At 37.5% G+C, this 18841-nt stretch overlaps 1 protein-coding gene across 2 annotated transcripts in view; it reads left to right on the top strand.

Moving 5' to 3' along the window:
• NT5DC1 (5'-nucleotidase domain containing 1) overlaps window positions 1-18841 on the top strand; it is a 118245-nt gene extending 99404 nt beyond the window's left edge. For both annotated transcript variants that reach the window (XM_043438960.1, XM_043438959.1), the window contains exons 8-12: window positions 1207-1304; window positions 3599-3717; window positions 4789-4941; window positions 7112-7280; window positions 17094-18841. In XM_043438960.1, coding sequence (XP_043294895.1) covers window positions 1207-1304; window positions 3599-3717; window positions 4789-4941; window positions 7112-7280; window positions 17094-17209 — 655 coding nt within the window. In that variant the 3' untranslated portion in view covers window positions 17210-18841. The remainder of the gene's footprint in view (window positions 1-1206; window positions 1305-3598; window positions 3718-4788; window positions 4942-7111; window positions 7281-17093) is intronic.

Raw genomic sequence — 18841 nt, 5'->3', positions numbered from 1 at the left:
GGCATGCTGTAGTCCATGGGGTCACAGAGAGTTGGATATGGCTTAGCTACTGAACAACAGCAATGCCTCATAGGTGTTGGGGAAATTTAAATAGCATAATACAGGTTAAAGTATTAGGCGGAGTAGTTGATAAATTTTAGCAAGCATTAATACTTTTTTATGGCATCCTTATGGGGAATATGCATGGTCAGACCTAGATTCTGAAATGGGCTATTAGATTTGCCCTGATGTTTCCTCAAATTTTATCAGACACTGTACTGAACTGCTGTAAGTATGAAGCAAAATTTAGCCTCCAAACTGACCCCTTGCAGACTGGTTTAGTTTCCTGATTCCCATGTTTTTCAGCACCTGTGGTACAGTTACAGTCTGTTGGTGGTTTTCTGCTTTCTTATTAAGGGATGGGATCCTTGAATGAATTAAGGCTGCAGTCCCAGATGCCTTGGGAAGTAAATGCCTTTTATTATAAGAGACATTCATGTCCTGGTACCGGGACCATGCTTCAGAGTAAACACTCGGGAATATTTTTTTTCGTTAGTGTAGGTTACCAGAATTTTTCTTCATATCTGAATTCCTCTGTAGCACAGTTCTGCTGTTATAAAAGGATTCTAAAGTGTTGGCTAAATATTATCTCCCCAGTGTAATAGTGAGTCTGTCAGGAACAAGAATTATCTTCCCTTTACTGTCTCAAATAATCCTTATATAGTATTAAATACAGACTAAAATAACATATTTATTATTATCTAAAAATAACCATATTATAAGGCTACCTTGATTTTTTAACACTCTGAAAGATGTCTCCTGACTCAATACAATGCTGGCTTTCTGTAAGACCCATGAGATACACAAAATTATTAATAACTCTTGGTGCTAATAAATTCAAACAAAGTTCAGGCCCTAAACTTGAAAACAGTGTGTGACTACTTAGACGTTAGAACTGTTGAATTTATAACTGTTGCCATAATGAGAAAGTCAGCTTAGCACCTAGAGTTAGTGAATTAATGTGCTTTTTTTCCCCTTATGTGTATACTTCAGGGTGGTGTCTGGATAATTAGTGCTCGACCACCTTCTATTTCCTTTCTTATTTTTTTCTTAATCAAAAAATAAGAAATGATGCTGTGGTCAAATAGGCAAAGATTAAGTTCTGTTTTTTATGGACCTTTTCTAGTTCCTTAAAATAAACTAATGAAAAGTATCATTGCTTTTTAGGAATGATTTTGAAGATCTTTTTGACATTGTGATTACAAATGCACTGAAGCCTGGTTTCTTCTCTCATTTACCAAGTCAGAGGCCTTTCCGGACACTTGGTGAGTTAACAGTTTGTGTCTTTCCTCTCCTGTTTAAGATTTATTCATTGACTTAATAACCTGTTGGCTGACAGCCATGTGCAGAATTTCATGTTAGATGCAATGAAGGGAATTAAAGAGATGATAAGTGTCCTTTCCCCTCATGAGGATACAAACACAAACACATAAGCAAGTTGGTGAATGCCTGGGATGGGATTACAGGCCGTGTCGCCTGTCAGGGTGGCAGTAACTGCCTGGTGACACAGAATAAAGGGGGGGCCCACAGGGAGGCAGCTGCAAGGGACTGATGTCAGCCGTTGTCATGGAGACCCAGAAAGGGAGGTGTTGCTTCCCATAGACCAGGAGAAGAAATGCTTAAGTGTTGTATTTGGGTTTATAAAGATGGTGCTTGAAACTTCCTTGAGTTGTTCCCTTGGAGTGTATACCTCTTCAGATCTGATGCTTTCATACACCACCTTGGCTGTCTGCTGCTGGACTTAATAGTTTTCTCAGTCCCATAGCTTCCCAGTTACGGAGGTTCTAAGCCCTCCACATTGCCCTGCATGGATAGGACCCTACCGAGCAGCTTCCAGTCTGGGGGCTGAAAATGGGGAAGGGAAGGGTTATATCTGTGTGAAGTGAGTTTTTTGTTTTGGTTTTTGTATAAAGACGAAATTTTCTCTTTTTTGTTAATAACTGAATCCCAGTATCTGAGAAATGATGATTCTGTAGATTTATATTTTTTTATTAAGCAATAGAAAGCTTCCCTTCCCAGTGTTTCCTGCACAGGGAGCCTCTAAATATCAAATGTAGGTTTGCTTTCAAAAATAATTGTGTAAGTTAATCATTTTCCAGTTGCCGTCAAACCCACATTATTTACTTGGGAAGACATTCTGTACTAAGTAAAGACAGACAGACATGAGAAATAATTGGTTTTCACCATGTTTCTCCAGGAATATGCTGTCTTCGTAGACTTTTTTTTTTTTTTTCATTTATTTTTATTAGTTGGAGGCTAATTACTTTACAGTATTGTAGTGGTTTTTGCCATACATTGTTAGACTCTTAATGTTAGGCTAAACATGGCTAGTTTTGAAAGGTTGTTGCTAAACAATAAGATGCTGGGATTCTTGGCCTCCAGAGGAGACGAATTCAATCCGGGGTCAGAGACGAGGCTGGATCGCTCAGAGCTTTTGTGTAATAAAGTTTTATTAAAGTATAAAGGAGATAGAGAAAGCTTCTGACATAGGCATCAGAAGCGGGCAGAAAGAGTGCCCCCCTGCTAGTCTTCAGCTGGATGTTATATAATCACTCACAATCTGTTAATGAAAGAAAGGAATGTCTTAAAACTCAGAATGGCACCAGATAATTCATCCCAGGCCATGAAACGATTGACTTGAATCTTGTAGAAGGGCAGATTACTATACAAATAGTTTTGTTTACATAGATTAGGGGAACAATATCTGAGTATAACATACTGGTTTGTCAAGTAGGTTCTGAGCCATTTGGCAGAACTTGAAGACAGAGTCTGGGGTACATTAACATAGCTTAAGACAAACATTTCCATAAGAAAAAATGTATAGGTTAACTCAAGGTTTGAGAATAGTTAGCTTCAGGTGAAACCAGGTGTCATGGCAACACAGCATTTTAAGAGAAACCTCCTTTTAAATTTGTATAGAGAAGGGAAAAAATATCGCTGGTTTGTTTCCTCCTGCCGCTTAAGAGAGAGAAAAATGTCTGATACTTGCAGCCTATTTCCTCTGTTTGGAGACCCCTGGCCTTCCTGCCTCTCAGTTTTTGGCCTACTCTTTAGAGAATAGTAGGATTTTCATTTGATTGTATAAAAGAATTTAAAAATGGCTGCCGAAATGTCAGCCAAATAGGCCTGGATATCTTTTGACCTTTAGCTGTGATGTGGCTTTAATTATCTGTAATTGTGATTTTAGAATTCCTTGTTCAAAATAACTGAGGTTATGTAGAAATTCATCTTACATTATTATATGTTGGACTATTTTATTATCACCGGTAATGGGAGAGGCTGTGCCTTTGTGAGGGCAGAGGATATATGGGATATCTCTGTACCTTCCTCACAGTTTTGTGTGAACAAAACTGCTCTTAAAAATTTTTTTTAAATTAAAAAAAAAATAATGTCTTTATGTCAACGAAGTGCTCGTGATGTATAGGTGATGACTGAATGGTAGCTGCCATCCCCAGTGGTTCCTTCTTATGCATGTCCTTCAGCCACACAAAGTGTGGTCTGTCCAACTGAGTGCTATCACTTGATGAGAACGTGTATGATTGTTAACCTGTGTTCTCAGAGAATGACGAGGAGCGGGAGGCACTGCCTTCTCTGGATAAACCTGGCTGGTACTCCCAAGGGAATGCTGTCCACCTTTATGAACTTCTGAAGAAAATGACTGGCAAACCTGAACCCAAGGTATTTTCTCATTGAGGTAGAGTCCTTGTGGCCCACATGGAGAGAGAAACCTTTGTCGACTAAAGCCGTAACTCTAAATGCATTCCGCATAACTATCTGCCAACCTCCTTGCCTACCTCTTCTGCTTAAATAAGTCTTTCCTTTGATGTACATTTTTATCTCTAACAAAGAAAAGCAAATATTCCAAGCAGGAACACAGACCTAGAATAGTGTGTGGGTTACCTGAGGAATGTTATCCTGCTAACTACCCATCAAGGACCTTTTTATATGTGAAACCAGCAATAACTGATTATACTACAGACTAAAGACACATTAGCTTTTAACATTCTGTCATATTGTTGATGTTGGACATTGGTATATTTTTAATAGCAGGACACTTTCTTCTAAAAAATGTTTGCCACGATCCCCATGAGAAGGATGGGTCAGTCCATCGCTGAGCCCTGATCCACTGGCTCCCACAGTGAGCCAGCCCCCTAGGGTCTCCTGACTTGGAGGTTCTAGCTCGTATGCTCTTAACCTAGTTTCCTCATCTGTTAGTTAAGAGGTGTGGACTAGATCAGTGGGGCTTTGCCTCAGAAAACCTAGGAAGTTTCCTGGAGCCCACCTGTCCCGCCCCACCCACTCTCAGAGACTGTGTTTCAGCAGGTGTGGGTGGGGCCCATAAACTTTGGTAAATTGGTTCTGTTGTGAGTGTTCTTGCTAATCTAATCCTCTATAACAGGCTGTCTCCAGTATGTCACCAGCTCTTCAATGCCAGGGGCAGGTTTAACTGTAAACATTTGGGTTCTTTCATTTTCATTTCAGAAATTTGAATTAAGTTCACTTATCTTCTGCTGTTCTTCTGCATGCAAATGAATTGTGTAACTTCTTAAACCTGACACCCTATGAATCAAATGGAACACGTCAATGGTCACTTGTGAAGTTACCCAAGGAAATTTAAGATGTTTATGTAACTTTTACATGACTTACTCTGATAGCTGTTAAGGAATTTTCTTGTGCCTTTTGTAAAATGAACACCACTCCCCTTCACAATCCTCATGTCTCAGACAAAATTTGCTGTCTGACTTATAGGTTGTTTACTTTGGTGACAGCATGCATTCAGATATTTTCCCAGCCTGTCATTATAGTAATTGGGAGACAGTCCTTATCCTCGAAGAGCTCCGAGGAGACAAAGACAGGAAGCCTGAGGAATCAGAACCTGAAGAGAAAAAAGGAAAATATGAGGTAAGAGTCTCCTTTAGTTTTTTCCTTGAAAGAAAGACCTTTATGTTTGTATCGTATCTTAGAAGGTGCTTGTTTCAGCCATGAGCGATGAAGTCTGTTGGCACTTAACTGTGATCTTCATGCCCTCGAAACTCTGCAGTTGATTTTGTGGATAGCTTTTAAATGATGCTGAGATAATGCTGTTGACCATCTGTCTGTCTGGGCTTCGTGCTTTCATCCAGAGCTGTGGCACCATGGCTGTGCTTTGGCTGATGACGAGGCAGCTAGATCCTGACCCACTGTAGTACACTCTGTCTCTTTGGCTTAGCCACGAAAGCCCTTGTGCTCTGTTTTCATGGGTCTAACTTCCGAAATTGGTAGCTCCCTTAAACTTACTCCTCCCAATGAACTTTGAGGGAAAGAAAAGTAAACTTACTCCTCCCAATGAAGTTTGAGGGAAAGAAAAGTAAAGTATGTCATCAATCTAGAAAGGGAAAGTAGTGTATAAAAGCAAAAATAAGCAGGAAAAAAAAAAAAGAAAGATCAGAAAATAAAATGCACTACGCATTCTTCTAAATTCATTCCAGGGGAAGAATCTAAAAAGTCAGAAACCAAAGATCAAATCAAAAAATAACAATAGAAACAATCAAGCCATGGAAAAACATGGAGGAACCTAAACTGCACGTTAAGGTGAAAGAAGCTGGTCTGAAAAGGCTGCATCCTGTATGCCACTGTATGCCATTCTGGAAAAGACAGAACTATAGGGACAGGGAAGAGACCAGTGAATGCCCCAGGGCTCAGAGGGGAAGGGGATGAATAAATGGAGCACAGTTGTAACAGACATAACACACTAATTAATACAAAATGTTAATAACAGGAGAGAGTGTGTTAGGGGTGGACCAGAGGCGATGTATTTAAGAAGTCTCCATACTATCTGCCTATTATCTGTATTAATACATTGACCCACAAAGGGTAGACAAGTCTGCTTTCCTCTTTTCAGAGGAATAACGTGCAGCCTAGATTACCACTCAGTGTTGGCAGAACCATTATCTGCATATAGTCTGTGCAATGAGAGTCATCTCTTCTTAGACTCATTAGACAAAGAAAGTGAACCAAATAAAGAAAAGTTACACTATAAGCTTCTCTTTACACCTTAAGAAATTATATTTAAGTACACCTTAAATGTATACACAGAAGCATAGATATTTGTATTCCATACTGCTCTTAGTATCTTTGATGAAATCCAAATAGATTCTTGCTAAAGGGATTTCTAAACACCATCTAAACAGCATCATCTGAAAAAACATGTATTTTCATCTTGCTTCACAAATTGAGTTCCAGCACGAAGAATCATGAATCTAAAGGCATAGTTGGAACTCTCTGATGCTCTAAAACAAATTTTTCATCCGGAAAGGATGACAGATTTTATAATTCAAATTATATGGGTGTGATGGGATTTTTTTTAATTCTTAATTTTATACTACACCTATAAAACACTGAGAAGTATTTCTTGAATGAGCCTTTTATTTAGTCTACATTTTTTCTGTGCCTGCTATGTCCTAGGCACTAGGCCCTAGTGATACACTAATATATGAGATAGTTCTTAACCTTACATAGTTCATAATCTGTCCAGGGCAAAAAGTAAATAGTATGATAATTTCAAGATGGTTTGAAAAGTACTGTATTAGAATAAACTCAAGAGTGTGAGAAAATGGAGAAGGAGACCTAATCTCACCTAAGTGAGAAAGTCAAGGGAAACATCCTAGGTGGCATCCAAACCAGATCCCAAAGGCTGAGAAAGGCGTTCCCAGAAGAGAGTACTTCAGAGGACTACTTTGTTGTTGTTTAGTTGTGTCTGACTCTTTTGCAACCTCATGGACTGTAGTCCTCCAGGCTTCTGTCCCTGGGATTTCCCAGGCAAGAGTACTGGAGTGGGTTACCATTTCCTTCTTTAGGGGATCATCCTGACCCAGGGATTGAACCTGTGTCTCCCACATTGGCAGCTGGACTCTTCACTGCTGAGCCCCTGGGGAAGTCCTTAAAGGACTACTAAGCTTTGTTTTACTTTTTATATAGTCTGGCTAAACAACTGAAATTTCTGCAGAGTTGTTCTATTTTGATTTACTTAGTTGTGGGGAAAATGAGGTTGAACGCTAATTAATCAGTTTCATTATTCTGTTTCTTGTTTCAGGGATCAAAGGCAAAGCCTCTAAATACATCATCTAAAAAATGGGGGTCTTTTTTTATTGATTCAGTTTCTGGACTGGAAAATACAGAAGATTCCTTGGTTTATACATGGTCTTGTAAGCGAATCAGTGCTTACAGCACTATTGCAATTCCAAGTATTGAAGCAATAGCAGGTAAGAGGGAAAATACTTAAGAAGCTTTACCTGTTACTGTGGACCGAGTTAGGAAGAGTTTTAAAATGACCTTCCAGGAGGTAGACCTTGTTACTGGACAGTAATGAGCTGAAGTGCTGAAATTCTTTTTTTTTTTTTTTTTAATTTATTTTTTTACTGAAGGATAATTGCTTCACAGAATTTTGTTGTTTTCTGTCAAACCTCAACATGAATCAGCCATAGGTGTACAAACATCCCCCTCCCTTTTGAACCTCCCCCCCATCTCCTCCCCATCCCACCCCTCTAGGTTGATACAGAGCCCCTGTTTGTTTCCTGAGCCACACAGCAAATTCCTGTTGGCTGTCTGTTTTATGTATGGTAATGTAAGTTTCCACGTTACTCTTTCCATACATCTCACCCTTTCCTCCCCTCTTCCCATGTCTATAAATCTATTCTCTATGTCTCTTTCTCCAAATTCTTCAGTACCATTTTTCTAGATTCCATGTATATGCTTTAGAATACGATATTTATCTTTCTCTTTCTGACTTACTTCACTCTGTGTAATAGGTTCTGGGTTCATCCACGTCATTAGAACTGACTCAAATGTGTTTCTTTATGGCTGAGTAATATTCCATTGTGTATATGGACCACAACTTCTTTATCCATTCATCTGTCAGTGGACATCTAGGTTGCTTCCATGTTCTAGCTATTGTAAATAGTGCTGCAATGAACAATGGGATACATGTGTCTTTTTCAATTTTGGTTTCCTCAGTATATGCCTAGGAGTGGGATTGCTGGGTCATATGTTGGTCTTATTCCTAGTTTTTTAAGGAGTCTCCATGCCATCTTCCATAGTGGCTGTATCAGTTTACATTCCCACCAACAGTGCAAGAGCGTTCCTTTTTCTCCACACCCTCTCTAGCATTTATTGTGTGTAGACTTTTTGATGATGGCCATTCTGACTAGTGTGAGGTGATATCTCATTGTAGTTTTGATTTGCGTTTCTCTAACAATGAGTGATGTTGAGCATATTTTCATGTGTCTGTTAGCCATCTGTATGTCTTCTTTGGAGAAATGTCTGTTTAGATCTTTTTCCCATTTTTTGATTGGGTGTTTGTTTTTCTGGTATTGAGTTATATGAGCTGCTTGTATATTTTGGAAGTTAATTCTTTGTCAGTTGTTTCATTTGCTGTTATTTTCTCCCATTCCAGGGGTTTTCTTTTCCCCTTGCTTACAGTTTTCTTTGCTGTGCAAAAGCATTTAAGTGTAATCAGGTCCTACTTGTTTACTTTGGTTTTTATTTCCATGACTGTAGGAGGTGGGTCATAGAGGATCTTGCTTTGATTTATGGCATCAAGTGTTCTGCCTATGTTTTCCTCTAAGAGTTTTATAGTTTCTGGTCTTACATTTATGTCTTTAATCCATTTTTGAGTTTATCTTTGTGTATGGTGTTAGGACGTATTCTAATTTCATTCTTTTACATGTAGCTGTCCAGTTTTCCCAGCACCATTTATTGAAGAGGCTTTCTTTGCCCCATCTTATATTCTCGCCTCCTTTGTCAAAAATAAGGTACCCATAGGTGCATGGATTTATTTCTGGGCTTTCTATCTTGTTCCATTGGTCTATATTTCTGTTTTTGTGCCAGTACCATACTGTCTTGATGACTGCAGCTTTGTAGTATAACCTGAAGTCAGGAAGGTTGATTCCTCCAGCTCCATGCTTCTCAAGACGACTTTGGCTATTCGAGGTCTTTTGTGTTTCCATATGAATTGTGAAATTTTTTGTTCTAGTTCTGTGAAAAATGCCATTGGCAATTTGATAGGCATTGCATTGAATCTGTAGATTGCATTTGGTAGTGTAGTCATTTTCACAATATTGATTCTTCCTCCCCAGGAACATGGAATATCTCTCCATCTGTTTATGTCATCTTTGATTTCTTTCATTATTGTCTTATAATTTTCTGTGTACAGTTCTTTTGTCTCCTTAGGTAAGTTTATTCCTAGATATTTGATTCTTTTTGTTGCAGTGGTGAATGGGATTGATTCCTTAATTTCTCTTTGATTTTTTCATTGTTAGTATATAGAAAGGCAAGTGATTTCTATGTATTGATTTTGTTTTCTGCAACTTTGCTAAATTCACCGATTAGCTCTAGTAATTTTCTCATACAATCTTTAGGGTTTTCCATGTACAGTATCATGTCATCTGCAAACAGTGAAATTTTTTTCTTTAAAAGAAGAAAATTTTCCCATGACATTTGTAGGTTTCTCTTGGATAGCATATGGATACGGCAGTTGAGGTAATTAGGACCTATCTGTCTGCTGGAACCAACTGCAAATGCTGCACAATTTTTTTTAATCAGCCTGGAGTCATAGGATAAAGCTAGGGGAAAGTTACAAGGACAGGATACTAAGGAGGCCCAGTTGGGCGATGCTGACTTTGGGGCCTGCTTTTCCTCCTCTTTGCCAACTCCAGAGAAGACACCCAAAGAAGTAAATGGCTTTTTTGTAGTTTCATGAATGTACAGGGATAGAAAGTGGGGAGGGTAAGACCTGCCAAAGGAGGGATAGACCTGGTGGACTCTCTCAATCCATCTTGAGACCCTGAAGGATGAATTAGAAGTAGGCTTTCACAGGAATTGAAGCTCAGCTTTTTGTATATATATATGTATATATATAAGTAATATTTAAGCCTTTTAGGTTGTGGTTTAACCATCCAACACATCAGTTCTCAGTTCTTCCTTTTCTTGCCATTTGTGGGATTTTCCTTCTCTGATCTCTTTCTCCTTCTCTTTTCAAAGAGAACTTTAAATCCATCACTTCCCGGTCATACAGGACAACTTAGCAAGTGATTCCTGTTTCTTGAGCATGCATCTACACCCTGTGGGTGATCCTCACCTTTGACTAATAATGGTTAATTCAGACACTTACTCCAGGACCAATACAATGCTTTCTCTAATAGAGATTTTGGTGACTGAGATTTTCTTTCATCTCATTACATTTTCATGTACTCTTTGAAGCGCAACTTTAAATCATTCTTCTTTTGAGGCAGATAACATCTTTTAGGACTCAGATTATTTAAGAAAAACAATTTATATAGTGTTCAGCACATAATGAAAAAATGGCCAGGTCTGCAAGGATGTGAGACTATACTAACAGAAGTAACCAAGTTCCAAGATAGAAAAGAAAGGAATGAGAAATTTGGTAGATATATTAAAACTTGGAAAAATGGAAATTCTTATTAAAAAGTCAAAATTAAGAACTGAATGGATGGGTTTAACAGAAGAGTAGCCACAGGAAAAGTACACTGGTATCCTGGAAAATCAGCCAAAAAAAAAAAATACCCATAGTAAATCCTGAAGAGGAAAAGGCATGGGGGATACAAGCAGAGACACCGGAGATAGAATGAGGAGTAAGATTCCTGTCATTAGAATTTTAGGTGATGAGAGAATAAGCCAAAAGCAGTAGCTATAGACTTTCCAAAAATGATGAAAAAAAAAAAATAAGCCAAAGGTTCAAGAAGCCCAAAGAACTGAAACACAATAAATAAAAGGAAATCCTGAAGTTAACTGCTAAAGACCAAATAATTAAGAAATACTAAAAGCAGTCAGAGAATAAAGATAGATTGATTTCAAAAGAGTGAGAAACAAAAGCCAAAAGACAGTAGAGTGATATCTTTAAATTGCTGGAAGAAAATGGTTATCACCCTTGATAGAACTCTATACCCAGTAAAAATATCAGAGTGAAGTAAGCCAGAAAGATAAACACCAATACAGTATACTAACGCATATATATGGAATTTAGAAAGATGGTACTGATAACCCTATATGCAAGACAGAAGAAGAGACACAGATGTGTAGAACAGACTTTTGGACTCAATGGGAGAAGGTGAGGGTGGGATGATCTGAGAGAACAGCATCAAAACATATATATTGTCAAGTGTGAAACAGGTCGCCAGTCCAGGTTGGATGCATGAGACAAGTGCTCGGGGCTGGTGCACTGGGATGACCCAGAGGGATGGGATGGGGAGGGAGGTGGGAGGGGGGATCAGGATGGGGAACAGATGTAAATCCATGGCTGATTCATGTCAATGTATGGCAAAAACCACTACAATATTGTAAAGTAATTAGCCTCCAACTAATAAAAATAAATGAAAAATAAATAAATTAAAATATCATTAAATAATAAAAAAAGTATTTATAGACAGAAATGGAGAAAGTGTATCTCCAGAAGACCTGCACTGTGGAAGATACTAAAGGGTATTGTTGCTCATGCAAAAGTAAGAATGATCCCTATTGGAAGACTGGAAACACAAGAATAAATGAATATATAGCAACAAAAGGATATGTGAATAAATTGGAACTGTAAATATGTGAATATTTACAGTTAGAAACAATTTTTTTTAATCCTATGAGGTTTGAATAAGGAAAGGATTTTAAGACATGACACCAAGGGCATATAAATCTCATAGTAGAATGGCTGGAGTTAAAGTGTTCTAACATATATGGATGAGAGCTATTAAACCAAAAATGCGTATCATAATCTCTAATAAGATATTAAGAACTATGAAAAGAATTATAATGATACACATACCAATCTAATTATATAAAATAATTTTAAAATTCAAAATAAAAATGGGGAGAAAAAGATGCAGAAAGTTTGAATATCAAAAGATGGAAACAGACAATACCATGTTTGTTGTCGTTCAGTCACTGAGATGTGTCTGACTCTTTGCAACCCCATAGACTGCAGCATGCCAGACCTCCCTCTCTTGCACTATTTCCTGGAGTTTGCTCAGATTCGTGTCCATGGAGTGGGTGTTGCTATCTAACCATCTCTTCCTCTGCCACCCCCTTCTCCAGTACCATGTTAATGTAACCAAAAGAAAATTAAGAGTTAGCTCTGTTAATGTGAAGGGGAAAAAAAATCCATTATTAACATGAAAGAGCATCACTTCATAATAATTTCATCCTCTCTTCATAATGATAAATTCACCCTCTCTTCTCTCGGGTCAGAACTTAATCCCTCCCTGTTTTCTCAGTACCAAGAAACTCAGTACCAAGATTACAGAGGGGTGTGTTTCTGCGTGCTTAGTTCCCTAAAGTTTCCTTGCAGAGTTTGGCAAGACAGCTTGAGCCCACAGTTCAGTTCTCCACACCTTCCTCTCTGTCAGGCTCCAGGCCCTCAGTTTTTTGTCTCCGTAGCCCCTCAAGACTACCAAAATCTCTTCTGGTTTCCTGCTGCTGGTAACTGCCCCTGCGGCGCCTCCTCCCAGAATTCAGGTGCCTGAAGGGAGAAGCGGTGCAGGATGTTGACTCACTTCACTGCTGCTGTTCCTTTCCAGGAACTGTGTGTCCTGGGTCTTAGTGGTCTCTTCAGTTCTCCAGTGACTTCACTCTGATGTTTTTATTTTATCCAGTTCTTCTGGTTGGTATCCCCTCCAGTTCAGATGTGGTTTTCCTTGAATCTCAGATTCTTCTTCCTTAAACTGGGAATATACCACCCTCACAGGACAGATGTGACAGAAAGGAAAGCAAGATATTTATCTGATATTTACTGGTGGGATGATAGTGATGACTAAGATGTGTGGCCTTCCAAAAGGTCCATCTTCTACGTCAGTATCCAAATCCAGTATGTCAATACATCTTACTTGCTGAAATACTCATTTTCACTAGTTTCAAAAACTTTTTTTTCATTTTGTTCCATGCTTACACATGTAAAATTAAAGAATGTGTTTCTTTCTTTTACATACAATTTTCTTATTGAAGAAATGGACCATGTAACATGAAGAGAGGGACTGGCCCAGAATTATACTGTCATTTTCAGTTTTTATATTTCACTTTCTTTCCTTCAAAGTGATTCAAATTTATAGTGAGAGTAGAATTTTGTGATAATGGAAGTCAGTGAATTATTCTAAAGTACTTGAATTATTCTAAAAACTGTTCAATGGGATATGGTTCTGAAAGAGTAAGAGACTTAAAGAAAAGTGACTCTCCATTATTCTAGGATTTAAATATTCCTCAAAAAAAATGGGAAAATAATCCCCTATCTTCTAGGGTAATCACTTCTCCTTAAAGAAGCAATAATAACATTAGCGTGTCTCCCATTTTCATTTCCCCAAAGTTTTCCTCCTCAGCACCCTGAAAAAGAACTTGGCAGAGCCTTTGTCTTCTAACTTTTTTCAGGAGAAAATACTTAGTTGTACTCACCAGTAGTCAAACAAAGCTAAACAAGTAATTTTTTTTGTGGAGAAAGAATGAGAGTTGGTATATTATATTCAGTATTGATTTTGATGTCTAAGACATTTCCTCAAAAAGCAAAGTATTAGTTTCTCTTTAACTTAGCACTTAATGCTTATGATCACATTCTCATAAGGAAATCCTCTCACTCAGAACTTGAAATTATTTCAGTAACATATTCAGTAAATTTGGATAGTACTGTGTAATCTACCTCCAAGTAAAAAAAAAATGGCTGAAAGAAAAACAGTATGACGGTCATGGCTTTTAAAATCTTTATATAAATGTTATCCTGGCAATATCTTTTAAAAAAAAGTATCACAAGAGTTGTTGTATTTCTGTGTTTCATTATTTTACACTGAACTTACTGTTTAAAAATATTCATTTTGGTTCAGTTCATGTAATTATTAGATAATGTGGTTGGTATTATAGTATATTCAGTACCCAGTTTAACAGAAAGTTACTGTGGTAAACAAGAATTTGGTTCTTTGTCTACCATTCTCTTTTCTTCCAAACAGCACCCAACAGTGATTTTTCTGAGACGCAAATATCTCCCTCTTGGTGAATCCCCAATCTGGACATTCTTGTTTTTAACAGAAGAGTCATCTGACCTCAGTTTGGCTATTCCATACCCAGTTTCTTAACCTTAGCAGACTTTCTGCTTCCTGTGCTACCTGGAAGACAGAATAAAATTTCTGTTTTAAAGGAGATAGGGAATGAAAAACCTGATACTCCCCATTGTTGCTTGAAATCTTCCTGAATTCATGTAATGTTTCTTTGCATGCTTAGTCGTGTCCGACTCTTGGCGACCCCATGGATTGAAGCCTACCAGGCTTCTCCGTCCATGGAATTCTCCAGGCAAAAATACTGGAGTGAGTAGCTAGTCCCTTCTCCAGGGGATCTTCCTGACCCAGGGATCGAACCAAGGTTTCTTGCATTGCAGGCGAATTCTTTACCATCTGAGTCACCAGGGAAAGTTCCCTTATTCATCCATATTCTGTTAGATGTGATTCTCTCATTGACATTTAAATGCTTCAGTCAGTTCAGTCACTCAGTCATGTCTGACTTTTTGTGACCCCATGAACCGCAGCACGCCAGGCCTTCCTGTCCATCACCAACTCCTGGAGTCCACCCAAACCCATGTCCATTGAGTCGGTGATGCCATCCAACCATCTCATCCTCTGTCTTCCCCTTCTCCTCCTGCCCTCAATCTTTCCCAGCATCAGGGTCTTTTCCAATGAGTCAGCTGTTTGCATCAGGTGGCCAAAGTATTGGAGTTTCAGCTTCAACATCAGTCCTTGCAATGAACACCCAGGACCCATCTCCTTTAGGATGGACTGGTAGGATCTCCTTGCAGTCCAAGGGACTCTCAAGAGTCTTCTCCAACACCACAATTCAAAAGCATCAATTCTTCAGTGCTCAGCTTTCTTTATAGTCCAACTCTCCCATCTATACATGATTAGTAGAAAAACCATAGCCTTGATGAGATGGACCTTTGTTGACAAAGTAATGTCTCTGCTTTTTAATATGCTGTCTAGGTTGGTCATAACTTTCCTTCCAAGGAGTAAGCATCTTTTAATTTCATGGCTGCAGTCACCATCTGCAGTGATTTTGGAGCCCAAAAAAATAAAAGTCATCCACTGTTTCCACTGTTTCCCCATCTATTTGCCATGAAGTGATGGGACCTGATGCCATGATCTTAGTTTTCTAAATGTTGAGCTTTAAGCCAACTTTTTCACCCTCCTCTTTCACTTTCATCAAGAGGCTTTTTAGTTCCTCTTCACTCTCTGCCATAAGGGTGGTGTCATCTGCATATCTGAGATTATTTATATTTCTCCCAGCAATCTTGATTCCAGCGTTTGCTTCCTCCAGCCCATCATTTCTCATGATGTACTCTGCATATAAGTTAAATAAGCAGGGTGACAATAGACAGCCTTGACGTACTCCTTTTCCTATTTGGAACCAGTCTGTTGTTCCATGTCCAGTTCTAACTGTTGCTTCCTGACCTGCATATAGGTTTCTCAAGACGCAGGGCAGGTGGTCTGGTATCCCCCTCTCTTTCAGAATTTTCTTAGAAGCAATTTTTATAGATGTTATAAAAGTTTGCAATATATATTACTGCAATGTTTGCTTTATAAGCGTTTTGATAACATAATCATTTTAACCTTTTAATAATAGCTACCTTTACTTTAGGAAGTGTATAGGAAAGACAGAGGAAGGGGTTGTTGGGTCAGTTCTTAGCCTGTATCATTTTGGTGGCTTATGAGAAATCCAGAACCTCAGGTGCACTATTTTTGAAACTCAGTTTTATCAATTATTTCCAGTGCTTTTTAATGAGCCTTTTTAATGGCTGAAAATACACTCCAGCTAACTTGTAGTGAAGAACAGTGAAATTCACTAATACTGAAAAATATTGAATGTTTTTCTGTTCATAGTAATCTTAGTTTTCTCTGACCTCAGAAAGGCAGTGTTCCTTCTTCACAGTTTTCAGCACTAGTTTTTTCCTCATAAGGATTAACTGTTTGAGTCTTAATGATTCTCACTGGCATTTAAAATATAATTTTTATTTTAGTATTGTTTTCGGAACACTCAGTACTACCAAATCATGTTTTACCTGTAAAATTTGTGAAATAAGGATTACTAACCAGTATCTGCATGTGGAATGAATATCATTACATGACATAGGTCTTAATGTTTCACTTGTAATATTTCTGGTAATGGTTCTTTGAAGAAACTTAGGAAGAATATATCTGAAGGCTAGCTTTTGAGATATTTATATGAAAATGACACAATGTCCTACCATTGAGAAAGTATGAATTTTATGTTCTCTCCACCCATTCCTCTTGTGGCTGTGTGTGTGCGCGATGCTTATCATATGGAAAAAGTTGCCATATTGTGCATATTGGAATTATTTAGCTAAGCATTCAAAGATTATTGTTCATAAATCTTTTACTGTTCAGGGCTATGAAGATTATTGCCTTCCCAAGTGGAGCTAGTGATAAAAAAAACCTGCCTGCCAATGCAAGAGACATAAGAGACACAGGTTTGATCCCTGGATTGGGAAGATTCCCTGGAGGATAGCTTGGCAACCCACTCCAGTATTCTTGCCGGGAGAATCCTATGGACTGAGGGGTCTGGCAGGCTGCAGGGTCCATAGGGTCACATACAGTCAGACATGACTAAAGCGACTTAAGCATGCACACATGCATGAAGATTATTAGTTCTCATTTACCAGTTACATAATTTTCTGGATAAAATCTTAGAGATATTTAAATTTAAAAAACAAATCAGAGAAGTATTCCTATTTTATGTATTTACTTTTGTGTAGAGAGTCAGTAAAGGAGTTTATTCACTGGTTAGAGCTCTGAATATAATTTGCAATATCTCTAAATGTAATTTGACTTAAATATGACTATACATTGTATAGGAAAAGCCATCTACACTGTTCATTCCAGGTGCAACCTATCCTAGTGACAAAAGAAATATTAAAATTATGAAACTCTAAAAAATGTTTTATTATAAATAGCTTATCAAATATTGATTTGTTTATATTTATCAAAGGCCTTCTGAGATCTGCAGAATAATTATTTTTTTCTTTTCAGAATTACCCCTGGACTACAAATTTACAAGGTTCTCTTCAAATAATTCAAAAACAGCAGGCTATTATCCAAACCCTCCATTGGTCTTATCAAATGCTGGAAAACTGACAGCCAAATAAATGATCTTTACCAAAAAATGAAGTGAAAAACCATATATGCAGCAAATGTACTGTAAAAATGTTCATTTTCAAAAACTACTGTAAAATGCTTTATAGAAACAAAATTATTAATGAAACGTGACCAAGAAATTGGTATGTTTTCCATAGGTCTCCTTTCTATAGAGATTATCTTGATACCCAACAACATTGATTATGTTAAAATTTCAGTATCTTAGAGTTGAAAAGAATCTTATTAATATTTTCTATACTAGTAGTTCTGAAATTAGAATTACCTGGGGCTATATATACACATATACATACATACATAAATGTGCACATGCATATTTACACATTTACCTAGACCTGTGGCCCTCAAAGTGTGGTCCCCAAACCACTAGCATAGCCGCACATGAAACTTGATAGAAATGTAAATTTGCACACCCCATCCTAGACCTACAGAATCAGAAAATCTGGGACTGTGACCCAGCAATCTGTGTTTAATTATAGTATGACTCACACTAAAGTTTAAGAACCACTGGCTAGACTATAACCTCCAGGCATTGGTTTAATTGGTCTGGGGATACAGATGAACACTGAAATCTTTAATATGTCCCAGGAAAATGTGGCTAAAATTGAGAATAACTGATCTACACCTGTTGTTTCAATTTATAGTTAAAAACACCAAGTCTAGTAAGATTAAATTATTATTCCAAACTATCAGATTTTATGCTGTTTTCCTGGTTTCCAAAACAAGGAGATAGACATGATGTCTTCTGAGACCATGCAGCCATGATGGGACCTGGGTGATAAGTATTAATCATTAGGGTTTGTTTTTTTCCCTCCCTAATGTTTTCTTCATTTTCCTCCCTAGTGTCTACTTCACTTTTCATTCACTTTAAGTCATGTATTCTCAGAGGGGCAAAAATTGGTTCTTGGTATAAAAAAATCTTAACGCAGTGGATTATGGTTCTCCATATCTCTACACAATAAAATCTTATTCCTTAGTATTTCTCTCATTAGGGAGAAATGTAATTTAAAGCTAAATTTATTAAATATATTTTTTCTTCTAGGGCAAGGGGCAGTGATAATGAAAAAAGAGGTTGAAAAGAATTATTTTTTAAAGGTTTTATAGATGTACTGCAGTCCAGGATTATTGTGTTCTATGTGCTACATGTAGTCATATTAGTAGCGGTTTGTTGCAAGATGTTTGAACCCAGATAATGTTTACAGTATAAATTCCTGGCTACTCTTTATGCTGTAATTTCACTCTGTCCATTATGGATAGAATCAGAAAACACTGGTCACCATCATTTTACTTGGTTTGTAGCCAAGAGTTTAACATGTTGATAGATGCAATGAAAAGATAAATATTTTGTTAAATTTTTAAATGCTCAAATAATCCCAAGTATATTGTGGGATTGAATATCTCAGGGTAGGTAAACAGTTACTGAATTTTTTTCTCTCAAAGCCAGTAGCTTTCTTCAATATCTATTAATAAATGTTAATGTCTTTGAAATTGACTTCCAAAATCTCATTGGAATATAATAAAGAGCATGCACAATCAAGCTTAGGGCTCAAGTGAAATATGCTGTTTTCATGTATACTTTCATGTAGACCTTTGATTTCTTTTAAAAATAAAGCTATTTTTCCTTA

This window comes from Cervus canadensis, chromosome 20 (assembly GCF_019320065.1).
Source record: "Cervus canadensis isolate Bull #8, Minnesota chromosome 20, ASM1932006v1, whole genome shotgun sequence".
Lineage (NCBI taxonomy): Eukaryota > Metazoa > Chordata > Mammalia > Artiodactyla > Cervidae > Cervus > Cervus canadensis.
Note: the sequence above shows the minus strand (reverse complement) of the source record. Positions and strands in the feature narration are given on the sequence as shown.